This window comes from Cebidichthys violaceus, unplaced genomic scaffold, assembly GCF_023349555.1.
Source record: "Cebidichthys violaceus isolate CVI_PGR_0920_01 unplaced genomic scaffold, fCebVio1.0.p SCAF_208, whole genome shotgun sequence".
Taxonomy (NCBI): domain Eukaryota; kingdom Metazoa; phylum Chordata; class Actinopteri; order Perciformes; family Stichaeidae; genus Cebidichthys; species Cebidichthys violaceus.
The window spans coordinates 38,687-66,151 of NW_027176382.1; the positions used below are offsets into that span (position 1 = coordinate 38,687).

General features: G+C 42.5%; 2 protein-coding genes across 3 annotated transcripts in view; one reads left to right on the plus strand and one right to left on the minus strand.

Annotated features, from left to right (window-relative positions):
* LOC137877029 (cortactin-binding protein 2-like) overlaps positions 1-6,780 on the plus strand; it is a gene marked incomplete at its 5' end in the record, with an annotated part of 41,733 nt that extends 34,953 nt beyond the window's left edge. Inside the window, 9 exon segments of the mRNA XM_068716709.1 lie at positions 1,144-1,314; positions 1,592-1,764; positions 1,901-2,079; positions 3,051-3,301; positions 3,410-3,601; positions 4,143-4,194; positions 4,283-4,382; positions 5,589-5,696; positions 6,373-6,780. Coding sequence (XP_068572810.1) covers positions 1,144-1,314; positions 1,592-1,764; positions 1,901-2,079; positions 3,051-3,301; positions 3,410-3,601; positions 4,143-4,194; positions 4,283-4,382; positions 5,589-5,696; positions 6,373-6,780 — 1,634 coding nt within the window.
* Positions 6,781-8,393: 1,613 nt separating this feature from the next.
* Positions 8,394-27,465, minus strand: part of cftr (CF transmembrane conductance regulator) — a 39,706-nt gene continuing 20,634 nt past the window's right edge. For both annotated transcript variants that reach the window (XM_068716714.1, XM_068716711.1), the window contains 14 exons: positions 26,370-27,171; positions 25,317-25,445; positions 25,193-25,230; positions 24,710-24,996; positions 24,471-24,550; positions 23,269-23,419; positions 20,568-20,795; positions 19,748-19,848; positions 17,863-18,096; positions 16,192-16,347; positions 15,051-15,140; positions 13,956-14,128; positions 12,633-12,738; positions 8,394-10,815 (listed from right to left, as the gene is read on the minus strand). In XM_068716714.1, the coding sequence (XP_068572815.1) occupies positions 10,600-10,815; positions 12,633-12,738; positions 13,956-14,128; positions 15,051-15,140; positions 16,192-16,347; positions 17,863-18,096; positions 19,748-19,848; positions 20,568-20,795; positions 23,269-23,419; positions 24,471-24,550; positions 24,710-24,996; positions 25,193-25,230; positions 25,317-25,445; positions 26,370-27,171 (2,791 nt within the window). In that variant the 3' untranslated portion in view covers positions 8,394-10,599. The remainder of the gene's footprint in view (positions 10,816-12,632; positions 12,739-13,955; positions 14,129-15,050; positions 15,141-16,191; positions 16,348-17,862; positions 18,097-19,747; positions 19,849-20,567; positions 20,796-23,268; positions 23,420-24,470; positions 24,551-24,709; positions 24,997-25,192; positions 25,231-25,316; positions 25,446-26,369; positions 27,172-27,465) is intronic.

Consider the following 27,465-nt stretch of genomic DNA (forward strand, 5'->3'; position numbering starts at 1 on the left):
CTATACTGACTTTTTTTTTTCTACACGCTATACTGACTTTTTTCGACATGCTATACTATGACTTTTTTCGACATGCTATACTATGACTTTTTTTCGACATGCTTTTCTATTACTTTTTTTTGACATGCTATACTATGACTTTTTAAGACACGCTTTACTATGATTTTTTTTCGACACGCTATACTATGACATTTTCGACATATAGCACTGTTGTGGGATGACTGTGGCTAAGTGGAGAGCATGGCTGCCTTTCAACCAGAGGGTCAGTAGTTCAATCCCCAGCTCCTGGTGACACGCTATACTATGACTTTTTTTGACATGCTATACTATGACTATTTTCGACATGCTATACTGACTTTTTTTCAACATGCTATACTATGACATTTTTGACATGCTATACTGTTGTGGGATGACAGTGGCTAGGTGGAGAGCATGGCCGCCTTTCAACCAGAGGGTCAGTAGTTCAATCCCCAGCTCTTGCTGACACGCTATACTATGACTTTTTTTGACATGCTATACTATGACTTTTTTTGACATGCTATACTATGACTTTTTTTGACATGCTATACTATGACTTTTTTTGACATGCTATACTATGACTTTTTTCGACATGCTATACTATGACTTTTTTTTTTAAATTTTGATGACATACTACACAATTATAAATACTTTTATTTTTTTTCACATTAAAGGGTTAATCAGATTTAGGTGTTCATTACGTGCAGCAGCAATAATCAAATTATGTTTATTCTTCACATACACAATCTTACACAACATGTCGTGATATTATGTTGTGCTGAAATCCATAAACAAAGTAACAAAAAGAAAATAATATTTAACGATAGAAACAATAAATCAGTACGTTTTAGAGAAGCATAACAGTGAAACAATGAATGAGATTCAGAAGATTCAAACAATATAACCAGGACATATTTTATGTATATCATACAGCAGGTGGGTGAATCTAATGCTGGATCATGTCATGAGTTATGGATAAGGTCCTTAGAGATCCTCTCAGCACTAATCCATCACCTCTCGGTCTAATTGTCGGCCTGAAGGTATCTTCATGAGGACTATTAAGGACTTAAACGTTCTAGCTCATTAGTTGTCATTGGAAATGTCATCGTTGGCTCCCCGTCTCAGGTTTCCTGGTTCCGGCGATGGGCTCGGGTGTGCCATGCGGTCCCACTGGTCCCTGTGTGGTGGTGTTGCTGGAGGGACTGGAGAAGGCTTCATCCCTAACAGGCCTGCTGGGAGACCTCTGCCACAGTCTGGACAACAGGAGCTCTGCTTCCCCGCTGGCTCTCAGCACCGGTACGACTCGCTGCAATAATTATAGCACTATATTCTCAATGTTCACCACTAGAGACTAATGTGGTATCGTTATGTGTTTATTTTTTATTTTAGAACGTTAAAATATTAAAACTCGATAAAAGATACAAAAGATAAAGTTCTGTATTATGTATTATTTATTAAAAAGTTTAATAAATATACAATAATTGTGCTTATTAGTGAGATAAAGTGACCTTCTTCATCTTATAATAAACGTTTGACTAAATAACGGAAGATGAATCCACTTCCTGTCCCTCAGGTCCCCACCGCTTTCACCAAGGCAGCTTCCTGATTGCGACGCTGTCTAAGCCCCGCCTGCAGGGCTCGGAGCTCCGCCTCCAGCAGCATTTCCGCTGGGTGACGCTGCGCTGGGATCAGGAGCCGCTGCACGGCCTGCTGGGAAGACACCTCCGCAGAAAGCTGCTCCACAAGGTCGGTGGGAGGTTCAGTTCCAGCTGCCGAAGACGGAGACGATGCGTTCGCCACGATGATTCCAAAAGTATTTCAATTTAAGAGATGTAGACATGGAGAAAAAAACAACTTCTATCCCTTCCTCTACCTCCTCCAGGTGGGGACTGGAGTCTGGTCGCCTGCTGGCGTCATGGAGCGGTGTGTGTTGTGGGTGAACCAGGTGTGGCAGCAGCTCAACGCCTGTCTGTCCCGTCTGGGGACCCACGAGGCTTTGCTGGGCCCACAGCTCTTCCTGTCCTGCCCTGTGGTGCCCAACAACACACAGGCAGTCGTCAGGTGTGTGTGTGTGTGTGTGTGTGTGTGTATATGTTAGTGTGTGTGTATGTTTGTGATATATCAAATTGCACGTTTCCCACTTAATGAAGCAACCAGGTTTGCATATTTTTATGACGAATTTGACCATGGAATGTTTTATGACTCTTTTATGACTTATACAGCATACTATACTGTGACTTTTTTATGACTTTTTATGACTTTTTTGACTCTTTTATGACTTTTTTGGCATGCTATACTGTGACTTTTTATGACTTTTTTATGAATTTGTATGACTTTTTTATGACTTCTTTATGAATTTGTATGACTTTTTTATGACTTTTTTGACTCTTTTATGACTTTTTTATGACTTTTTCGGCATGCTATACTGTGACTTTTTAATGACTTTTTTGACTCATGACTTTTTTATGACTTTTTTATGACTTTTTTATGACTTTCTTGACTTTTTATGACTTTTTTGACTTTTTTATGACTTTTTCGACATACTATACTGTGACTTTTTTATGATGTTTCTGACGTACTATATTGTGGTATTTTCATGACTTTCTGACGTACTATATTGTGGTATTTTCATGACTTTCTGACGTACTATACTGTGATATTTTCATGACTTTCTGACGTACTATACTGTGATATTTTCATGGTGTTTCTGACGTACTATACTGTGATATTTTCATGGTGTTTCTGACGTACTATATTGTGGTATTTTCATGACTTTCTGACGTACTATACTGTGATATTTTCATGGTGTTTCTGACGTACTATACTGTGATATTTTCATGGTGTTTCTGACGTACTATATTGTGGTATTTTCATGACTTTCTGACGTACTATACTGTGATATTTTCATGACTTTCTGACGTACTATACTGTGATATTTTCATGGTGTTTCTGACGTACTATACTGTGATATCTGTTGAGACATCTTCGATCACGTCACACTCTGAGGTCAAAGTGTATCTGTGTGTTTACAGGTGGCTGTCTCGGCTCTGGAACGCCGTGGTCGTCCCCCGCGTGGAAGAAGCCATCATCTCGCGGGTAACGGCCAAGCGCTGCTCCTCCTCCTCCTCCTCATCCTCCCTCTCCAGCACCTCCTCCTCATCGCCACAGCGATCGTCTCCTAGCAACTGTGGCTTGACTGCCGGGCAGCAGGCCGTGGTGAAGGCCGCTCTGAGCATCCTGGTCAACAAGGCTGTTCTCCAAGGCTGCCCGCTGCCTCGACACGGTGTGTGTGTGATGAAGACGGTTCCTCCTCCTGGGAAATAGAAAAGAAAAAGTATTACTTAAAACGATACTGATGTGTGTATTTGTCTTTCTTGGTCACCTCCTGCAGAGATTGACAGGTATCTGCTGGAGTTTCGGGGCGGGACCTTCCCTCTGTCGGCCATCGGCTGCTATAAATCAAGTGGCAACGGAGGAGGTAGGAAGGGGCGGGACAGCGGCAAGTTGAGACGATCCAACACCAGTCCTCGGAAGAAGGGAAGCCCCGCCTTGAGCTGGAGCTCCGGCGGTTCCTTTAGAGAGGGTAAGGAGGCTGCTCTGCTAGAGCGTCAGCATCCCAGTTCAGGGGTTTGGGTCCTCTGAAGGACCTGGTCTGTGCCCTGCAGAGGACCTGCAAGTAAAAACCATGGTCTAGCTTTACAGAGACACAAACTACAGTGTAAGAATTAATAAACTGGTAAACAATGCAGCAGGTAAAGAGAACCATCTAAATCCACAAAGTGCAGGTAAATCCAGGATCTCAATATTTACATCATGTGATACTTCCTGACTTTACGGGACCGCCTGAACGCACCATTATTAAAACAAGGGTGCATTCAGGTTCTTTGAAAGGGGACGGACTTTGAGAGGTTCAAGGGTCTGAACATCTACATGTAGGGATGTGGATTCCTGAGGGTCCAGTGCATATCCACCAGTGGGCGTTGTTTGACAGCCTTCACGTGTGTCCCTCGTACTCGGGTTAATCCACAGACCTCAGTGTGGCTGGTTTGGACCATATTTTACCTCCGAGAGACACACAAACTAAATTCTATTCACCTTTACATCGTTTGTGTTTGTGTTTGCAGGTTCACTGTCCAGCACCGACGTCAGCTTCAACAACAACGGCGACGCCCAGAGGTTTGTGCTCCGTTAGCGTTCGTTAGCATGTTGAGATGCTACACGTCTGTGTTTTCAATAACTGAAATGAGACTTTCACTGTCCGTAGGGAGCCTGTAGGTCTGTCTGTGTTCTCCGACGACGAGACGGATTTAATCAGAGAGCTGCAGACTTTGTGCTCCAGCAAGTCAGAGCCAGACATCAGCAAGGTAACGTCTGTCTGTCTATCTGTGTCTCTGTCTGTCTGTCTGTCTCTATCTCTCTCTGTCTGTCTCTCTGTCTCTATCTCTCTCTGTCTGTCTCTCTCTCTGTCTGTCTCTCTGTCTCTATCTCTCTCTGTCTGTCTGTCTCTCTCTCTGTCTGTCTCTTTGTCTCTTTCTCTGTCTGTCTGTCTCTCTGTCCGTGTCTCTGTCTCTATCTCTCTCTGTCTCTCTCTGTCTGTCTCTCTCTCTCTCTCTCTCTGTCTGTCTGTCTCTGTCTGTCTCTCTCTCTTTCTCTGTCTCTCTGTCTGTCTCTCTGTCTATCTCTCTGTCTCTCTCTGTCTTTCTCTCTCAGCTGGTTACAACACTGACAGCAGGTTTCTTTTAATCTGCAAAGATCTTCTCTTTTCCATAACTTTTATAAACCATCATTAAAGTGTATTTGGTTTTTTTTCTACAACCAGACAATGATAATGTCCATGTTGCATAAAATCTGTTTAAATTCAGTGCAAACAAAGGACTGAGCATTAACCCTTTGTACTAAAGAATCTATCGTGGATGTACTGTAGCTCTGACTACCGCTGTGCGTCTCTGTCATCCAGCTGGATACAAAATACAAACTCACTCGGGTCTTAATTACGCTGTCGTCTCTGCTGTCACATGTTTTTGTTCCCGGGACTTAAATGCATCGCTCTCACTCTTCCACATATAGAGACCATTAGTGTGTGTGTGTGTGTGTGTGTGTGTGTGTGTGTGTGTGTGTGTGTGTGTGTGTGTGTGTGTGTGTGTGTGTGTGTGTGTGTGTGTGTGTGTGTGTGTGTGTGTGTGGCACCATCTTTAAGTAGCTCCTGGGCTGTTAGAGAGGAGGACTTAGGACCTATTGATCAGGTTGATTTTGGCTTTTGAGTCTTGAAAGTCATCGTTTCTTTTGTTTTAAAAGTTCTTTAAAACGTGATGCTTTAGTATTTCATCAGTCTGAGATTAGAGTTTAGGGACTAAAGATGACTTCAATGCTGCTTTAGAGATATTTCGCTTGATGCCAACAACATGATCTCTTACCGGCTTTGTTTCTAAATGACCGGTTATCAGTATTTACCTGCATGACTCTGACGACAGCTGGTCACCACCACCCCACCGTGTAATTTAAAAGACGTCAGTCCTCAACCTGTTCAACGCTCACAGGAGGCTCCTCTTCACGTTTGGCTCCTCCCACAGATCTCCCAGACCAAAGACCACCTGATCCTGTTCTCCAGCTCTCCCAGTGAGGGGGCGCCCCCCCACACGGCCGAGCAGGAAACCGCCGTCCAGCAGCAACCGCAGACGGTGAGAGGCGGGACTAACCCCCCCCCCCCTAAAAAACACAAAGTCCATCTATGATTGACAGCTCAGTGTGTAACTCAATAATTGCTACTGTATGTAATCCGTGTGCATGTTGTCCCACAGAATGCTGCATTTAAGTCGTTATTTGAGTGTATTGGATGTGTGCGATTGTTGTTGTGCGACTCTTAATCATGCGTCTTGTGTGTTTTGGTGTCGCCTCGCACATAATTGACCCGTCCAGGACTGAAAGACGTCATTGTTTGCAGCTTCATAGGTTGTACTTTACAGAGACGTCGTTGAGCTCATTGTTTTGGTGCTGCAGCAAACTGACGGCACAATTCAGCTTGGGACTAATACGTTAGTTGAATTTATGGATTATTTATGCTGCAAGTCTTTTGCATTTTTGAACAAAATTAAACTTGTTCAGAACCTCCAGACTCGTGTCTGCCTTAGACAAGTAACTAAAAAAGTATGGATCGTATATTTTAGTAGATTTAAAGGAGAGAATATCAGGATCAGTTTATTGTTAAGTATGTTTACACATACAAGGACTTTGACAGCACCTTCATATGAAAAGCTTAATTTTAAAAAATAAAAAATATGACCGAAATCTGCTTCTTCTCGACTGTAAAGGAGTAAAACTTGGCTCCCGCTCACCAAACTGTGTTTCTTTGTGCAGACTGTCGTCCGTCGGTCCAGCAGCTCCGTCCAGACGTCGTCCGTCCAGAGCAGCGACCGGCGTTCGGGCTCTCGCGCCAAGTCGCAGCTCCCCGTCCCGAGCAGCAGGGGGCAGCAGACACGAGCCTCCAGCGCCTCCTCCCCCTCCTCCTCCTCCTCCTCCTCCTCCTCCTCCTCCAGCAGCAGAACCCAGATGGCCTCCAGCCGCAGCAGCAGAACAAAGGCGACTCCTCCAGGCAGCAACAACAACAACAACTACTACGACTACCACAACAACATCAACGAAAACAACCAATCACACGAGGACATCTGGATCCTCCACGGAGACCTGCATGAACACAACAACAACAAGTAGACTCCTCCTCTGACTCCTCCTCTGACTCCTCCTCTTTCTCTGACTCCGCTGTGAAACCCTCCCTCCATGGTGTACAGACTGTGTACCTGACGACTTTTGACTTTTAGTATTTGTACTTGTTATCCGTACTTGTTACACTGTACTACAGTTGTGTACTTGGGGACCATAGTTTTATTCTATCACAGTATTTGAAGTATTTGTTTGGTTTGGTAAGACTTTTAAATGGGGGGAGGGGTGAAAAAAAAACTTTAGGTTACTTTACTGTTGCCTTATTCCAGTGTATCGACCTGCAGATTATTATGGGACGGTGTGGAAGATAGAACGTATTTAAATGGTGGAAACTGCCTCAGAACAGTACTGACACAGTATTTCTGTGTACTTAAAGTGAAATACTGTGCTCGCACTACTGCTATAAGGCCATCGAAGAGTAACTGAAGGTGTTACCTTTTTAGTGAAAAGTGTTTTTGGATCAAAGAAGAAGAAACAAGCAGGTTTTTATTTTCTTTTCTTTTTTTTTTTTTCTTTTTTTTTTTGCTATTAAGTATTTTGAGATATTCAAGTGTTTTATCTTTAAAATAGTTGCAAGGTTGGTTTAAATACTGTTGAAATTAATCAGGGTTTTACCAAATATATTTGTAAATAAGAATTAGTACGTTTAAATGCTCTATAGATTGGTGTACGTGACGTATGACGCTTGTACAGTGACGAAAACCTTAAAGCTAAACTGCTGAAAAAAAACAACCTGAAATGTGTACATAGTGTTTGTAAAAGGAGTTTGTTTCTGAACCCGTCACTTGTTTCAGAGTGAAGGGGCCGTGGCAATAAGTAATAGAACTGTACAAACACAGGACGTCCTATCAACTGTAAGCCATAATAAATATTTTAAATGCCCATCATTTAAGCCCAACGGTGTAATTCTACTCTAATTTGGGTTTTTTTGCTTTCCATTACCACTGTGCTCTCTCTCTCTTACTTTTGAGGACAAGTTTTATGTGAAGCGGACGTTGTTTATATATATATATAAATATATATATCTATACATATGTACAGGAGAGATTCTAGTCAAGCTATGATTTTGATCTGTACGATAGCTGTTTGAAGTTTATAGAACTGTCTTTCGAGCACAAACATTAAAATGGCACTGTTAGAAATCCCCATCGGACTCCTTCTATTCTTCTTTTTTTTTTTACACCTGAAGTCCCAAAAAGATGATTTTTTATTTTTTTTAAGTATCGTCTTTTGCACCAAATCAGTTAAAGTAAAAATCCCCCTTTGTGTTCTTTAAATAAATCATAAATCGGATCATAATTTAGTTTTTAAGGTTAAACATTTCACACAAGCGACAGGAGGCTGACTGCAGTTCACTCAACGACCATCGGTGTCATTAAAAACAAGAAGATTTAAAACAAAAAAATTACAGATGGTGGAGAGAAACCTACAGAAATGTGTCTTTGGAAGAAAATCAATATTTAATTGTGTCTTTCTGAAAGCTTCTGAAGTCAGTTTGTATCATTTCGTGGGTAAAGTATGTATGTATGTATTTAGTATATACATCGTATTGTACAGTTTATAATATAAAAGTTGCATTTATAGTAGAAATGGTTGATCGTTGAGTTTTCTTTGAACAAAACTCGTCGTCTTTTAACACAAATGACAAAAACAACGACGACGTTCTTAAAATCTTTATAGTTTTACTGGAAATATAGTTGATTGAACAAATACATTTATACATTGTTTTTGGACATCTGCGTCCCTTTCCTATGAGTAACAAACAACTGTTCTTAATTTACTCTGTAAAAAAAAAAAAAGAAAAAGAAAATCACAGTTCACGTATCGAGGCTTCTGTCCGTGGTACCTTCACTCTCGGCATCGCTGCTTTACAAAACTATTATACGGCAGGAAAAGAGCAACACACTGAAGAAAATAAAGAGAGTTTAAACAGTTTCCAGTTTCAGAGGGAAAGTACAGAAAGAACTTTGAACTTGTTAATGTTTGCGTTTGTACAGCTCTGAAAAAATATATATTTCAAATAGAAAATGTTCTTTTAGTGAATTAGCGTCTTGTCTCTATAATTCATCGAGTAACACAATAGTTAAAGTAAAAAGAGTGTTTTTGTTAACAAAAGGTCACAATTCTACATCTACAGCTTCATTCTACGGAGGAACCGAAAGGAAGAAGAACTGTTTCCTTGAAGCTGCTGAGTACCTCAGGGTGTCTCTAAAGTGCATACAGATAGAAAAATAAAGGTCTCTGAGTCGCCGATGATGTCAATGTGTGTGTGTGTGTGTGTGTGTGCGTGTGTGTGCGTGCGTGTGTGTGTGTGTTGAACGTTGACTAACCAACTACTTCAATGAACCACACATGAAGCCACTGTAGAAGTCTTATCGTTGATGTAGCCCTAAATCGCCACCTACTGACGGAGATATTTCATAGATATACAGGATTATATTGTTATAAGGTAGAGGAAAATATCTGTTTGAAAAAAATATATTTGTGAAGGGTAGACAAGGCTTTAATCCCGTTTGACTAATGTTTTTAGAAATACGTTTTTCAAAATTTCGTCTTTTTCCAGTCCATCAGCGTCGGTCCTGAAATGTGTCTTGGTGTCAATTTTTACGGACGACTTTCGCAGCAGCAGCAGTGTCACCGTGTCGCCAAAACCACAGAGCGTATTCAAGAAGTGGACGAAGTCACCGTGACTATTAGTTTGTCTACTTTGACTACAGTTCTGAAGTCATTTTGGTCGTCGCCATCTTGTTTTTGCAACAAGAAGTAAAAACAGAAGGTGGAGCGAAGTACAACAAAACACTTTTTAGGCGACCAAACATTTAACAATTATCGTTCATGAGCTGAAAACACACTCTGGAAGAGTTCAAGTTCTAAGATGAAAACACGGACAACTCCCAAGCCAGACAACGCCATGGTAGAGACCTGTCAATCACAGTAAGCCCCGCCCCTAAAGCATCCCCTGCTTTATGGTCTGTTTGACTCGAAATGTTCCATAATGTACTAAATGAACATCATGCTGTATTGAAGAAGACTTGAAACTAGAGATTGAGACCATAAACTCATGTTTACAATGTTTACTGAGGGAATAAATCAAGAGAGAAGTAGAGTCATTTTAGACTAGACTTCTATACGACCAGAGAGGCTAACATGGAGAACAAGCTAGCTTAGCATCAACATCAGACGTCTTAGTTAATGTCTTTATTTGTAACGTTATCTATTCCTGCTAGCTAACTGATTACCTCTCGCAGTCACACTTTGTGATCGTACAGGAGGGTCAGACTTCTACAGCGGCTGCTCTTCTGTGTTCGGTCCGACTTCAAACAATCTAAAGAGACTGAAAAGTGAAAAAGTAGCTGGTTGTTCCGAACAAAAACATTATTTTTTCTTAGAAAGTAAAAGTCCCTTAATTCAAACCAATGAAACGTTTTTTAAAAACAATTTTGCAAAAGTAAAAACTAACTACGATGCAATTCATGCTTTTTCAAAGCACGCTATTTTTGGAGTTAGAGGAGAAACTCTTTGAGGATTATCAGACGCAGGTCGTTCAGCTTCACCCCCAAAAGAAACAACATGACTGAAACCTGCAAAGGCACTTTAAACGGTTCAAGAAAGAGTTTAGCTCCTCAGAGTTTAGGAGGCGTTATTATCTGCACATTACGTCATAACCATGTCGCTCTGCACTCGGTGGTCACTGTTACATGGAAGTGTTACAAATGATTCAAACAATTACATCTATCACAAATGATATTAGTGTGAATTTACTTTCAATCAATTAGCTGCATACATCAGTGTGTGTAGCCAGATGTTGTTTGCTATGTATTTATGTGTGTGTGTGTGTGTGTGTGTGTGTGTGTGTCTGGCCGGTCAGAGGCGAGTGTCGTGGACTTCGTCCTCCGCCTCCTCCAGCAGCGAGGAGATCTTGGCGGTCTGCGGCGGCGCCCTCTTGCTGGAGTTGAGGCGGTGCAGCGTCGGGAAGAGGCGGAGTCTGTCGGCGGGGCTCATGGCCTGTTTCAGGTGACTCGTCTCGTTCAGCAGCTTCTGGATGGAGTCGTAGCTCTTCATGGAGCTGCCCTCGATCATCTGCACAGAAGAGGGAGAGAGAGTCAGCAGCGTCTCTAAGATTTTCAAAATGAAAACTAATGGCCTTTAGTTGGTTTGACTGCTTTAAAAATCACACCGATGCTCTAAAAAAAACATTAAATATTCACTTTAAAGCTTCATTAGGTGCACTCTACAACCACAGCAACAACAAACACACCCAGCTGGTGTTTGTGTGTGCGGTACAGGATGTGTTGTCCTAAACTGTGCGGAACGTTCTGCCGGATGACGAACGTTCTTCACTGAAGAAAAGCAGCTGAACTTTAGAGTCGGGTTCAATTCAGACGATCTGAAGCTAAACATGCTTTTTTTTTTTTAGGGTCTTTCTTTCTTTCAGTTAGCCTATCAGAGTTTACAGTAGAGTGACAGGGATGTGAATGAGCTTTTGTTGTCGTCTCTGTTGTTCTGCGTTTAATTGTGTCTACACTATGTTTATTGTTTACTGGGCTGTTCCGAGAATTGTCATTAAAGTTTTCAAAAGTCTAAAAGACAAACAGGAGATGAGCTAAGACAAAGGTTCTCGGGAGTGGAACCAGTGAAATGTCATTTATTTGGTGTGTTATTTGGAGTGTAACCATGTGGAATAGTACGTAGAGACGAAGTCCTTCCACTTCCGGTGTCCCCCATGGGGCCTTATTTCGGAAAATTAGTCAACGGGGAGACAACCTTATTTATTTTTTTAACCCGTTTGAATTGTGCCATGACTTACAGAAACATACATCATTTTGCAAGTTAAAAAAGTCGCAGTTTGTCGTATTACCATTTAGTTTTGTGTCAAACCGTCTCACAAAATGTGCGTCACCAACATGGCCGCTTACTTGGCTACGATTGAAGCTAAGTTAGCTAGCTAGCTGGCTAAGTAAGTAAGTTAGCTAGCTAGCTAGCTAAGTAAGTAAGTTAGCTAGCTAGCTGACTAAGTAAGTAAGTTAGCTAGCTAGCTGACTAAGTAAGTAAGTTAGCTAGCTATCTAACTTAGCTATGTTCCAAATGTGACGTTATCGTAAACGATGTGTTTTAACCAACAACTCCTTTAATCAGCCGGGAAGAGAAAGAAAGAGTGACACCCGTTAAATCACACAGGTATCGTAGCTTCAGAGACAGACGTCACTTCCGCCCACAGCCTCCACTTTTGGGGCGTTACATTTTTCTTAATTACGTATTTCCGCAGACGTATACTTCTACAGTTTTATGACGAAATGTAACTTTCTTGACAAACATAATTTGTGTAATTCACGGCACAATGCAAACGGGAATGAGGTCCAATGGTGGTCTGATTGATATAAACATTTAAATATTGTGCTGACACTAGCACTGTGAGGACTATGTGAACGGAAGAATGAGGAGGGAACGATTTCTGGATTTATGCGTCAGAGAAATCACTTTTCTTGGTCTTTCTCTCGGTAGTTACCGAAGTAAAGAAAACTACTACGACGCTTGTTCACAAGATATTGAGTCAATGCTGATCTATAGAGGGAATTTAGGATTGATTTAGGATTCATAAAAGTAAATTGCACACTGACAGACGCAGTTTTTAAAAATCAGAATTAGTGGGAAATAGTGTGGATCCTACACGCTGGTTTATTAATGAGACCCTAAGAATTTAAATACTGAAAACAGACTTTTTATCCACTTACAACTCTATTGTTCATGTCTGTTTATAGTTTGACTCTATTGTTTTATTCATTCACTTTTGTTGTGATCTTTGGTTAATCTCTGGCACAAGAACTTCCTTTGCGATTAATACATTTTTTAAACTTATTTTTATCACATAAAAATCCATGTTTTATCCAACAAGTTACCAGGAAGGATTGACACTCGAGCAGCGGCTCCACTCTGTGTTCTGACAGGATGACGGTGCAGCTGGAGAACGAATGCTTCAGCGTCTTCCTCAGGACCTGCAGCGTTCTGCTCACACACAGACACACACACACACACACCACCGTCGTCATCATCATCATCATCATCATCATCAAAGGCCGTCTCTCTCCACTGCTAACGCACATTAGCTTTAGCGTTCTGCTCCCGTTTAAGGCCGCGTTGGCCGCGGGTTAAACTAGAGTGCTCACTATAGGCTTCATTTACCATTATGTGTGTGTGTGTGTGTGTGTGTGTGTGTGTGTGTGTGTGTGTGTGTGTGTGTGTGTGTGTGTGTCTAAGCACATATGTTTGGAGACCCACACACACACACACACACACACACACACACACACACACACACACACACACACACAGAATTACTGTAAGCCCTCCTAGATTGTCACCATATGCAGTGACAGGGAGCACCACACATGTGGGATGTGGGAGATTTCCACGGCCACACACACACTTAAACCCTCGGCCACTTTGAGGTATCAGCTGTGTTTAAGTGTGGCAGTAGGATTAGATTAGATTTAAGCTTCTAAACTGTCCACAAAAGACAAATATCAAAGAGACTCCGGTTAAACAGGCAGGATGACGCCGCTGTTTCAAGGGCTCTTATTAATAAACCCTAAATCTATCTGTTAGTGACATGAAATAAATATCTTACTGTCTGACATTTTTGACGCATTAAACGTCAACGTTTTCCTAAATTTACCATATCTATGTGTAATGTTGTTTGATGAAAATCATTTTCTGATCATTTTGACACATTTCATGGTTTTAAATTTGTCTTAGACGTGTAGGTACATGTATGGATGTCAGTTTGGGAGATATTTTGTGTTGCTAAGATGAATATATAAATTAAGTTACAAACAAAATCAGCAAGATTTTTGTTTGTTTTTTCTATTCACATGTATGGGTCGTGACAAAAAGATATTTTTGCGAAGAACTTTTAACTCAAAATCCCCAAAAAGGGTTTTGTCTGTACAAAAACACATTTATAAAGTAGTGCACAGCTTGCGGAACGAGAATCACTTTTTAGCCACTTTTTTCTTAGTTCACTTTGTATGTCTTAAATGTGAATGTGCTGTTCTGAGGCTCAGAGTAAAGTAAAGTAGAAGAGGTGCATTTACAATCAAATACAGAGCGGTGGAAGATTGTAATGTACTTTAACTAACAGCACCGTAAACTCTGAACTAACAAATGAAGTTAGGAAAGCATCACACACACAGAGACTAGAGTGTTTGGGCGTTAGTACTGACATGGGGTCGAGGTAGGCCGAGGGCTCGTCCAGCAGCAGGATGCGGGCTTTGCTGAGGATGGAGCGGGCGAGACACAGCAGCTGTTTGTGTCCGTTGCTCAACACGTTGCCTCCGTCCTCCAGCTGGAAGTCCAGCTTGTCTGGAAACTGTTCGATCACCGACTTCAAACCCACCTGACGACACACGGGACAGATTTTTACTTCAGAGTTTCACTCCGCTGACCGTCACGGAGGACGAGCAGCTGTGGTTCACTCACAAAAAAAATGTTCGAAAGAGAATCTGGTTTAAACCTGAAACATTTAGTTAAAAGATAAGTTTTTATTCTACTGACGCTGAAGCTTCATTTAAAGAAGAAGATTCTGAGGCTGAAGCTTTATTCAAAGAAGAAGATTCTGAAGCTGCAGCTTCATTTAAAGAAGACGATTCTGAAGCTGCAGCTTCATTTAAAGAAGACGATTCTGAAGCTGCAGCTTCATTTAAAGAAGACGATTCTGAAGCTGCAGCTTCATTTAATGAAGACGATTCTGAAGCTGCATCTTCATTTAAAGAAGACGATTCTGAAGCTGCAGCTTCATTTAATGAAGACGATTCTGAGGCTGAAGCTTTATTCAAAGAAGAAGATTCTGAAGCTGCAGCTTCATTTAATGAAGACGATTCTGAAGCTGCAGCTTCATTTAAAGAAGATGATTCTGAAGCTGCAGCTTCATTTAAAGAAGACGATTCTGAAGCTGCAGCTTCATTTAAAGAAGCCAATCCTGAAGCTGCAGCTTCATTTAAAGAAGATGATTCTGAAGCTGCAGCTTCATTTAAAGAAGCCGATTCTGAAGCTGCAGCTTCATTTAAAGACAAGATTCTGAAGCTGCAGCTTAATTTAAAGACGAAGATTCTGAAGCTGCAGCTTCATTTAAAGAAGACGATTTTGAGATGTTTTTGTAATCGTTTTGTTTTCGATGCACATTAAAAGAGCTGCTAAACTGCCGTCTCACAAAAATAAAAAGGTCCATTACCGTAAATGAATTATTAAATGTCAAACTTGTCTGGCAGACCAGACCGGTTTACCAAGAACCAGAAGAGGAAAACAGGAACCAGCCTCACCTCCTCGGCGACCCTCCACAGCTCCTCGTCGCTGTGACGCTCGTGTGGGTCCAGGTTCATCCGGAAAGTTCCGGTCAGAATAAAAACTCTCTGTTCAAAACAGACACAGAAAACACTTCAATCACTGCCGAGGGACTGGATCAGAGAGGCTGCATTGAAATAATAACAATTTTGAGCAGTTAGAATTGTAGTAGCATTGTTACTTCATTTAAAATCTTAAGTGTTAAGTGTAATGTTTCGGTTCTAAAATTCAAGAGGTGAGAGGATGCGAACACCACATGAATATTAAATAATGCAGTGAATAAAGCGCTGAAGCAGGAATGAGTCCTGAAACCCAGAAATGAGTCAGTGAAGGCGACGTTTAAATCTGTGAAGATGATCTAACTGAACAAAACATGTTAGTATCATGAACATATATGTTTGCAATAATTCAGAATCCAAAGGAATAATATCATTGGCTTCAGTTGATTGAATCGGTTCGATGCCAACTTCCTGGTTTGGTCAAAAAAAAATTCTGCAGCTCTCTATAAAGTACTTTATTTATCTACTACTCTCTACAGTTGTGGGTCAGTATGATTGTGTGATTTAGGTTATTAATGCTGGGAAATACATTAATCAATTAAAATCGAATTAATTTAAAATATTGTCACCATAAAGTGTAAATATAATATTTCTTTCCAGACTTTTGTCTCCAATCCTTAAACAGACTTAACATAAAAGACATGTTTTTATTTTATCTCAGTCTTCTTCTACTTATTTCTTTTACTCTAAAATGGTCGAGTCTCATTCAAAATAATGTTCCATCTTTTATTATTATTATTAATTGTCTTTTATTTCCCATCATATTTTTCCATTAATTATCATTTTCTATTCCTGTCTTTATGTGTTTCTCCTTCCCTGTAAAGCACTTTGTGCTGCATATCTTGTATTAAAGTGCCATAAAAAGTGAATTATTCATGTTTGAAAACCTCTTGAGACGACACTTAGTTGTTTCAGATGTAAGTCTCAAAGCTGAATTCTTCCCCGTCACCAAACTGCTTTTTTCTGCTTCATTGACATTTTGTTGAAAATGAGTTTGTCATTCACCGACTAAGCCATCCTCTCAACACTTATTCGTGCGCCGCGTGTGTCACACTCGTACCTGCGGCACCACCCCGAAGGCCTTCCTCCACTCGTGCAGGGAGACGGAGCTCCAGGAGACGCCGTCGATGGAGATCTCCCCGTCGGTGGAGGCGAGTCGCAGCAGAGCGGAGAGCAGGGTGCTCTTCCCTGAACCGGTTCGACCCAACAGACCGATCTACACACACACACACACACACACACACACACACACACACACACACACACACACACACACACACACAACAGAAACATTTGAATCTGCTCCATCAATAAGCTTAATTCACAGCGTTTTCAGCTCGTTCTGCAGCCGGCGTCCTTGTGAGCGTGCATGACTGCATCAGTGCTATACTGTGCAGCACGTCATGATATCGAGAGTCTCGTTGTGAAATGAACTCCCGCCTCGAGGTGTTTAGGGTCTAGAAGCTCGCTGTGCTTTTCTTCCGCTGCCTCGCAGCAACAATTAGCTCGTTTTTATCAGAGTCACTAACGGGACGAGGCTAACGTGATGACACCTACTGAGCTCAGCTGTCCTCTAGGATTCATTATGAGGAGCTCATACCGGCTATAATTACTGGGAGTGAGTGAGGGAGGAGGAAGGGAGAGAGAGAGAGAGAGAGAGAGAGAGAGAGAGAGAGAGAGAGAGAGAGAGAGAGACAGAGAGAGACAGAGAGAGAGAGAGAGAGAGAGAGAGAGACGGAGGGAGGGAGAGAGAGAGAGCGAGCGAGAGAGGGAGGGAAGGAGAGGGAGAGGGAGAGAGAGGGAGGGAGGGAGGGAGGGAGAGAGATAGAGGGAGGGAGGAAGAGAGAGAGAGAGCGAGAGAGGGAGGGAGGGAGGGAGGGAGGGAGAGAGAGAGAGAGAGAGAGAGAGATGGAGTGAGGGAGGGAGAGAGAGAGATAGAGGGAGGGAGGGAGGGAGGGAGAGAGAGAGAGAGAGAGAAAGAGAGAGAGAGGGGGGAGAGGGGGAGAGAGAGAGGAAGACAGGGAGCTAGAGGGAGAGAGGGAGTGAGAGAGAGAGAGAGAGAGAGAGAGAGAGAGAGATAGAGAGTGGGAGCAAAAGAGAGGGAGTGCTAGACAGAGAGGGAGAGAGATAGAGACAAAGAGAGAGAGAGGGAGCGTGAGAGAGAGAGAGAAAGAGAGAGAGCGGGAGAGCTAGACAGAGAGGGAGCGAGAGAGAGAGAGAGAGAGAGAGAGAGAGAGGGAGAGAGACAGAGAGAGAGAGAGAGAGAGAGAGAGAGAGAGAGAGAGAGAGGGAGAGAGACAGAGAGAGAGAGAGAGAGAGATCCGTATGGATCAAGGATCAACAGAGATCCGTTATCACTCGTTCTTTAATTAAACCTCTGGATTGGACCCTGATGAGCGAAACGAGACACAAACAGTCAAAACTGCATCAAGTAATCCAAAACAGAGAGCTGAACATCGCTGAATCGGTCCGTAGAGCTGCAGACGTGGAGAGAATCCTGCGAGGCGTTGACTCCTCTCTCGTACACACAGTCCACTGATCCAGGGTTCATAGAAAGAATATCGATTCAAGCGTCTACAAACAAACACGTCACCTCAACATGGCCGTCCTGTGAGCCTGTAAATGCAGCTAATCAGAGCTTTGATGTTTTCAAAAATCCAATCTAACATGCATCACTCTGCCCTGTTTCATTAACATCCAGTCTCACACACACACACACACACACACTCACGCTCTGCCCTCCCTCCACAGAGAAGGAGACGTCGCTGAGGACGGAGCGCCCGGCCTCCGTGTACTTGACGGTGAGGCCCTGGACGTCCATCTGGCCCCGGTTGGGCCAGCAGCCCTGGGCGTGCGGGTTGTCGATGACGAGGTCGGGGTCTCCTTTACCGCCGCCGGACTTCTCCGGCAGCGGCTCCTCCGACGGCAGGTCGATGAACTTGAACACGCGATCCACCGAACGCATCTGAGAGAGAGAGAGAGAGCTGTCACTGAGTTACCCAGTACAAGCACAGTGTACTACTGGTTGAGGCATATGTACGTATATATATATATATATATATATATTTATCTATGGATTTACATTTATTTATACATAAATATATATCTAAATAAATATATTTTTATATATAAAATATATACACACACCACTTTGTGTGCGTACTTTACAAAATGGCCTGCACTGTATAAATTGTATTATTAATAATAATAATGAATGAATTAATTATTTCATACATATACATTTATTTATACATATATACATATATATGTGTATATACACAATATTTTTCACACTTTCTTTTTTATTTTTAAACAACATACACATAAAACAATAACAGAGATTTTCTTGTACACATATTTATATATATATATATATCTATATATATATATATATATATATATATATATATATATATGCATAAAAAGCTAAATAAACTATTTAAAAAATCTGAATCAGAAACTTAGAAACTCAGAAAGTTTATTGTCAAGTATGTTTGCACATACGAGGAGTTCGACTTGGTGATTGGTGCATATAAACACGTAGTATAAAGATGTAATTTGAATATAAAAAATAGGAAAATTGGTAATAGAATATGATAAACAAACAAACAAACAATATACGAGTATGTTAAATAATTGAATGTTTAAGTGTCTATTTGAAGTGAACCGTAAAGCTGAAAACAAGATGTTTTGGTGGTTTTCTTACTCAAACAATGTTTCAGTAAGATCAAACTAAACGTACTTGTGCTTTGAAGAAATATTGTAACCCACCGTCACTGGAAATGTGATTCACACTGATGTTTGTTTTCTTACATTAGAATATTAGTCACGCTGCGTACTGTACAAAACATCCTGCACTGTGATAAGCTCGGTCAGTTCCACCAACCAAAGGGTGAAGAGAAAGAAATAAACAGTAGACGGGTGAAAGAACTTCAGACAGTCTTCACAAACAGAAGAAAAAAATACTTGTGTTTTGTGATTTTTGTTGTTGTTGGCTTGTTTTGAGGTTAGGGTTAGGCTGGGGTGAGGGCTGTTATACGGGTAAGTTTAGGTTAGGTTTAGGTTTAAGTTAAGGTAAGGTAAGGTAAGGTTTAGGTTTAGGTGAGGTTTAAGTTAAGGATAGGGTTAGGTTAAGGTTATGGATAAGGTTAGGTTTAAGTTTAGGTTAAGCTAGGTTAAGGTTAGGTTTAGGTTTATGTCTAAATTTTAGTTTAAGTTAAGTTTCGGATTAGGTTAAAGCAAGGTTATGGTTAGGTTTAAGTTTTAGTTTAAGTTTAAGTTTAGGTTAGGATTAGGTTATGGTAAGGTAAGGTTCAGGTTAAGTTTAGGCTAGCTTTAGGTTAAGGTAAGGGTTAGGATTCTGCTGGTAGCGGTTATGGTTTGGCTAAGCCTCCAGGAAATGAATGCAAGTCAATGTGATGTCCCCAAAAGTCATGAAAACACAACTTTGTGCCCGACACACTCTTAACTGGTCATTGGTTGTGTTTTTTAAAAATCAAGTCAGATCAAAACTACGATACCAACAATGACAGTTCCCGAGTGTGTGTGTGTGTGTGTGTGTGTGTGTGTGTGTGTGTGTGTGTGTGTGTGTGTGTGTGTGTGTGACAACCACATACCAGTCCGTCTACAGTGATGCTGGTGATGATAGCCCATTGGAATGTCCCCAGGATGAGCATGGCCAGGGCCACGATGATGCCAACCTCCCCTGGTTTGTCCTCTGTAGAGCATGCACACACACACACACACACACACATACACACACACACACACACACACACACACACACACACACACACACACACACACACACGGTCATCAGTACTGTCCAATCAAAGCAGCTCTCTCTCTCTCTGATGTCAGAGCAGCTGTCAGGTGCTGCAGCTCTGCTTCTTGCTCTATTGGAAATAATGAGCTGTGAAATGACCCTTTAATCTGCTCTCAACATAAACACGGTGTCGTGACGCAGCAGCAGCGGTGTTTGTAAGTGTACACTTGTGTTTCCCATTCATTTAATTGAACACACACACACGCACACACACAAACACACACACACACACACACACCCCACACACACACACACACACACACACTTCCTTCTGTACATGACATTTTATCCAGTGGCATTCCAGCACTGCCAAACTGTCTGTTACGATCCTGATATGTGACCCTACACACTGTAACACACAGATAAGGCCGAGACGTCTTCACTCGATAGGCCCAGAGGAAATAACACGGTGTTTACTAACTAACTAACTTACTGGAATTACGAGATGTTCCCTCCTGCTTCCTGGGATTCATGTGTACAAACCGCTGCCGCTCTCGTCTCAATAAAGACTTCTCGGTTTCAGCTTATTTGGGGCAACCGTTGTCGCACGAAAAACAGTGCAACCTATCCTGAATCCACACACGCTTCCCCCTTTTGCCCGCGTCACTCACTGTTGGTTCCCACGGCGATGAAGGCAGCGGCCGTGAAGAACAGGACGAAGAGCATGTCGCAGCGGAAGAGGAACCAGCGCAGCGTGGCCAGGTAGTGGAACCAGGTGGCCGTGTGGGTGTTCAGCGCCTTGTGGAAGAGAGTCTCGAAGTAGGTCTGACGCCCGAACGCCCGGATCGTCCACAGGCCCTTCAGCGAGATGATGAGGTGGGAGAAGATGGGGCTGCGCGCTGCAGGAGAGGAGACAGTGCACAGAGGTTAAAAGTTTAATATGTGTTGTACAAATATTAGTTCGGTCGGTCTCGACAATAAACCAGTTGAAGTGATGAAAGAACAAGTGTGCAGAACTAGCTTGAATTAAACGTAATGAAAGTGTGATAAAAGACAAAGAACAGAAAGAAAGCAAGAATTAAGATAGTAATCATATTTCTTTATGTAATGCCTCCTTTAGTTCTAACTTTATCAGATTTGGCTGGAGTAAGTAGGGGTCACTTGTTTCTTTCTGCTGTCATTAATCCTCTTTAGTTTGTCTCTTGTAGTTGGACCTTTAGTTGGACCTATAGTTGGACCTATAGTTGGACTTTTAGTTGGACTTTTAGTTGGACTATTTGTTGGACTTTTAGTTAGACTTTTAGTTAAACTCAATTAGAAGAGTTTTGGTGGATTCATCAAGGGTATCTTTTGGAAATACAAATAAAACGTTGCCAAAAAGCGAAAACATTCTACTAAACATTAGAGTGACTAACACTCATAAAATGTCCTCTGTATTTTGTCGGGCTTGCTGTTAGAGACACCAGAGAGAGAGAGAGAGAGAGAGAGAGAGAGAGAGAGAGCAGCACCAGGATGGGGTTGGAGGAAATCCCAGCTCGGCTCATCTGTCTGACCTCGGCGCGCTCTCAGCGTCTCCGGAAAAGACCTCAAAAAACGCACATTCAGTGGCAGAGCAGGGAAGTCCAAAAAAAACATGCACATGTGGCATCGTCGTCAGCATGTCCAGTGACCTGTTGTCTCATCCTCTGGTTGTGCAGAGCTGCACCGTCCTGTCGGCTGCCACACATTCAGACTTTTTAACTTTAAGATCAATGCGCTGTGCCCTAATGTGTGCACTCAGAACTTTTTTTACAGAGCCCTGACGCTGCTGCACAGTTACTGCTTATTCAAAGTTTAATAATATTGAACGTGTCGTGCACAGAGATTCCTTGCTTTCAGGGACACACCGGACACAAGATGTTAGGCCGTCAGTGAGCGTCAGTCGCCATATTTTCTGTGGTTTGTAACTTGTGGTTTGCACCTTTAGCACCAGTCGGATGATTGGAAACGTTGAAGCGTCGGTGGACCCCATCGGTGAGAGCCGTTTTAGCTTAAGCAATGTCATCCAAGGGCTTTTTTATAGTATTAATTGGAATCGATGAAACAATAGTATCTTCAGAAATCCAGAAATGTAATAATCCAATCATTATAATTACTCTAAAACACATAATCATACAAATTTGATATTATATTTTAGAGATTTTTTTTTCCTTACATTTCCTGGAAAAACAGTTTGTAAGCTGAAATATTGTTCTTGTCTTGGTGAGAGTGGACCTCAACCACCTGTAAAGTGTTCTTACCTGAGACATTAACAAATACCAGGAACTGTTGGTGAATCTCAGGAATCAAATGCTATTAACAAAATAAGAACAAATCGTGGAAACGAACCAAAAAATAAATAAAGAGGAAATTTGTCCTTATATCGCTTCCTGCATAAGGCCCATTGTTGTATTTAATGTTACCGATTTGTAAGCCAAATCACCCCTTGGGGGGGGGGCATTAAAGCTTTGCCCTACTTTACTACCCCACCTTCCTCTTTATTGCCAAAACAATGTCAACAGACTGACTTCTGCAACACATCATTTATTCCAAGACTGTCACTTGGGCAGTTAGAAAGATTGTGCTGTGAGATTTAACCCCCACAAACCACAAATAGTTGTGTAAAATGTGTGAAAGCTTTTAAAAACGTCTTCCTTCATTTCACAGGGAGACAAAACTCTTTTGTTAATTGGAGGATAACGGTTGTTTTATTCACCCTGCCTCCCTTCCTCTGACTGTTCCCGCCCCTCTGAGGCAGCCCATCCATCCTCTCCATCAACCCTTCCTCTGTCATGTTTTTGTTCTTCAGCGGGACCTTTGGCCCCAGGCATCCCCCCCACTCCAGTCCTGCTTCCCCTGTTCACTCTATTGGTTTTCCCATCATGTTCTCACTTTTACTCTTCTTGAATATTTGCCATTTCATTCTTGCACTCTTGCAGATTCCTTCCTCTTAACTTTCATTCTCATGTTGTTGACAAATAACAGAGAATTAAATTCTCTTCACCGGAGCCAAAGACACTCCTGATGCTGGAATGAATTCAGCCTGATACTCAACAATACTTCAGCAAGATGGAGGCATCAGCAAGACCCATTCAAATAAAAAATGCTTATATTTCATCCACAATGGATTTCAAATCATGCATAGCATTGTAATTAGATTTTTTACACTATTTACATTTTAAACACATCTAAATGCAGATGTCTAAAATGAGTCATTGAACAATTCCTATAATATAATTCCCATAACAGCTCGTACACATTCTCTCTCTCTCTCTCTCTCTCTCTCTCTCTCTCTCTCTCTCTCTCTCTCTCTCTCTCTCTCTCTCTCTCTCTCTCTCTCTCTCTCTCTCTCACCTTCAGCCTCCAGCAGCTTGAGTTGCTGTCCAGTTCGTAAGAAGTACTTTCGGAGCATGGCGAAGACGGCGGCCAGCGGGATGGCGGCGATGAAGATGTAAGGCCGTATGATGGACACGGTGAAGATGGCACCCGTAACGATCAACGTGAGCTGGTGGAAAATAAGACGGAGCAGACCTGATTTAATACGGCAGAAATAGCTGTTTTAAAGAGGGGACAATAAGTTGGTCTCAATAAAAGAAAAGTACTGCTGGGTTTGAAAGGTTGAGAGGATTTTGAAGCATTATATTTGCTGATAACTAACCGATGATTTATTTAACATTAGACAGCTGGCGACTTTATGTTGGAATGAAATTAATGGATGAAAATTTGAATGTGAAGCTATATTGTGTTTTTTATTACCGTGGAGGAAAGTGGAGTAATAGTGTTTGATTTCAATTCAAAACAGATTTGTTTTCAGTTTAGAGGGTGTGATTTCAATTTGATTTTAAATTTATTCTCATTATTATTTACCCAAGATCTTCCCCATCACCAATGTTTAGGTGTCAAGATTTTGACACCCCAGGATATTTGTGTTTCTGTTTTCTTTCTTAGTCTTTTATCTGTGTTTATTATAGTTATTATTTCCTATTTTTCCTACTTGTACTGTAGCTGACAGACAGTGAATACCAATAAAAATACAGTTTGATTGCGTAGTCTGCAAAGGGGGTTTATTTGGAATATTGCTTGCGTGCTCTAATAACAACAATAATAATAATAATACATTTATGTTATATAGCACTTTAAAAGAAAGGTACTCAAAGGCACTTTACAAGGTTAAAAACAGAAACAGTACATGCAACTACAATATAAACAAAACAAAATGAATGAAAAAATAACTAGCATCAAGCATTTATCAGCATAAATAGGTGAGTTTTGAATAAAGGGATTGAGGGAGAATGGCAGCAATGGAGACGACTCTATTTTTCTGCACTTTAATTTATTTTGCACATATCTTTCTTTTCTAAATACCAGTGTCTTTTCTGAATACTCTGTTGTTTTTATCTTATTGTTGCACACATTGTGTGTTCATATTTCAGTGCGGTACCGGAGGAGGCGAACAAGCGTCTCACTGAACGTGTCGAGGTGTGTGTAGAGGTGTGTGTCGAGTGTGCGACTAACAGGCCTTGAAACCTGAAAACGCGATGATACGTCATATCTACCTGAATGAGGTCAAACAGCACCAGAGGCAGCATGTCATCTATGGTGGCCATGTCCTTGGTGAATCTGTTCATGATGCGGCCTGGAAGAGGACGAAACAAGGAGGAAAATGAACTCAATTTGTATGGGTTTTTTTCTGTTTGGCTAAACAAATTCTAAAAGTAGACAAAAACAGGTGAATGCATGTTTAAACCAAACGGAAAAAGCCCTGAAAAATATCAAGTAAAACTGTGGAAATCACCCGTCTTCATGGTGTTGAGCACGGCCATGGGGGCTCGCAGCACAGCGCTGAGCATCTGCTCATGCAGTCTCTTGGACACGGTGAGCAACGTGTGCACCAGCGGGAGGCCCCTGAAGAACCCCAGGGCCAGCACGCTCTCCGACGTGGCCACGTAGATGTAGAGGATGTAGTAGGCGCTGGTCGGTGTGACGATGACCGCCAGGTGGACGGGGGGCGCCGAGGAGTTCGGGGGCTGCTCGTCGATGAAGTTTGGCGACTTAGGGTTGGCGCCGTCCCTCCAGATCTTGCTGGTTTTGAACGGAGCAAAAAGGGTTTGAGAAGGAGACACGGATTGAATTTAAACGCTGGAAAGAAACGGTCCCAGAATGACTTAGATATAGGCATATATATAGGCATATGTATGCAACAATCTTTTATAAATCAAACACTGAACCGCTCGCAGAAAATTAATCCAACAATCAAAAGCACTGGTTCCACACTTACTCAGTAATGAGGAAAATGCCAATGACTGAACCAGCAACCTGTTAGTAGAAACGAAAAAAAATTGTTAGAAATGGTTAGATGAATTCACAAAAGTAAAATAACAACAAAAAAAAGATAATTTTACCTCAATGAAGAAGACAAGAAGGATGAAGATTAAGACGTAGACTAGGCTCCTGTTGGTGGTGATGTAGCGAAGGTATGTGCTCCATGAGGTAGTTTCAAAGATGTTCTCATGTTCATCTACGAAGCATTGCTGTGAAGAAACAGAACGGCTCTTTTAACCTACAGACCTACCGCTATATCCAGACAAACTCTAAAGTTACTACGAGGAACTTCTATTTTGTGTTGATTTTGATTTCGGCCCCTGTGGACTAAAGTGGTAGTGTCTCTGAGCACCAGAGTCCCTTTAGAAATCCTCTCATTTTACTGCAGCAGGGTCTAACAGTCTGCCTCTCTCAGTCCTGGTTCTGGTTCACTCGTGCCCCCTTCCCTTCAGTGGGTCCAGCAATACGTCCTGGGTCTCCAGCAGCGTGGTGTCGGTGTTGGCTCCCAGAGAGGAGAAGCTTTGCTCCTGGAGGAGGAGGAGGAGGAGGAGGAGGAGGAGGAGGAGGAGGAGGAGGAGGAGACGCTGCTGCTGCCGGGAGCTGAGCTCTCCTCCTCCCTCCGGAGCTCCAACTGCAGGTCCAAGGCAAAGCCAGATCTGAATCTAGTCTCTGCTGGAGGATCTGGGTCTGTCTGCAGTGGACCGGTGTCTGCTGCAGGATCTGGGTCTGTCCACGGTGGACCGGTCTCTGCTGGAGGATCTGGGTCTGTCCACGGTGGACCGGTCTCTGCTGGAGGCCCCGCTGGAGTCTGAGCTGAAAGAGTTTCTGGTGAACCTGCAGGATTTCATCTGACTTCCCCGGACCTGATGAGCAGCATTTATAATAACTATATAGAAATAGTCAATCTTCTCGCTGATGGTCTTGTTTACTGATGTCGGCCATGTAGAGGATCAGTGTTATTTTAAGGTTAAGTTAAGTTCCTCATAGTAACTTTAGTTTGAGGTTAAGTACATTTTGTCGGTATTCACAAGATCATAAAAATGAGGGTGAAGAAAACATTGTTCCAGAAGTCTAAACATGTGTCTACTCATGGACTCTAACATGCCTTGAACAGAGTTCTAACAAAGCTCTACCTCCATGTCTGCTTCGTCCACATCCTCGCTGATGTCATAAACGCTGTCCTTGGACAGGCGGCGGGCGTAGATGTCCAGCTCGGACACCAGGTCGCACTGTGGCGTAATGGACAGCTTTTTCCTGAAGGACGACTGAATCTGGATCTGCTCTCTGCGCTCCTGGCGCTCCTGAGATTTGGTGATGAACGCCAGGACGGACTGGCGCCGCTGCCCGTTGAGGTGCTGCAACCCGTGGTGGTACAAGTTCCCCCTGGGGAGCACCTCCTCAACCTGATCGTCCTCGGGTACGACCGAGAATTTCCTCTCGGAGAGTTCACGAACCCCCTCCTCTATCGTGGTGGACTGGGGGGCGTTGGCGGTCTGTTGGGAGTTCCCTATGAAGGAGAACTTGCGAGCAGCCGCCAGAGGACTGAGGATGAGGGACTGTTTCCGTTTTTCTGGGTAGCCGTCACCTCCGGGATGTCCCTGGGTCCCGGAGACGATTATCGGAGGAGCCTGCTGCTGTCGGAACGACTGGCGGATCGTCTCCGGGCCTCGGAAGCCGGCGGTTTCGTCGACGGAGACCCTGCGGAGGGTTTCCGTGAGGATGGAGCTGCGTCGCTCCGCTTTGATGTTGTCGTACGCCTGCATGCCGAGGAGGAGGGAGCTGAAGTCGGGCCGCTTGGCCTGCAGCTCCGAGAAGGTGCCGTAGAAGTAGCAGTCTCCGTTGTGCAGCAGCAGGATTCTGTCCGCTCGCTTCAGATGCTCCAACTTGCTGGTGACCACGATGCGCGCCTTGGACGCCATGAGTTTGCAGACGCATCTGTGAAGTCATGCAGAAAATTGTAGAAGGTTTGTAGAGAAGCGTACGTGTCAACTTTCACATATTTCTTTTAGTATGTCTCTATAAAACAAACAAGAAGTAAAGACAGGTTGAGGTGTCAAATCTTCAAAGAATAACCAGCGCTTTGAAACGAACAAGCTACTATATTTGTTTATATTTTTTTTCCCTTCTGAAAGATTTCATCAAAGCATAATTCCCTTTTTGCTCCGACTCCCATTTCCTGAGAATGCAACAGTGTGATGAAGCAGCCGTGACTCTCCACAGTCGACCCGA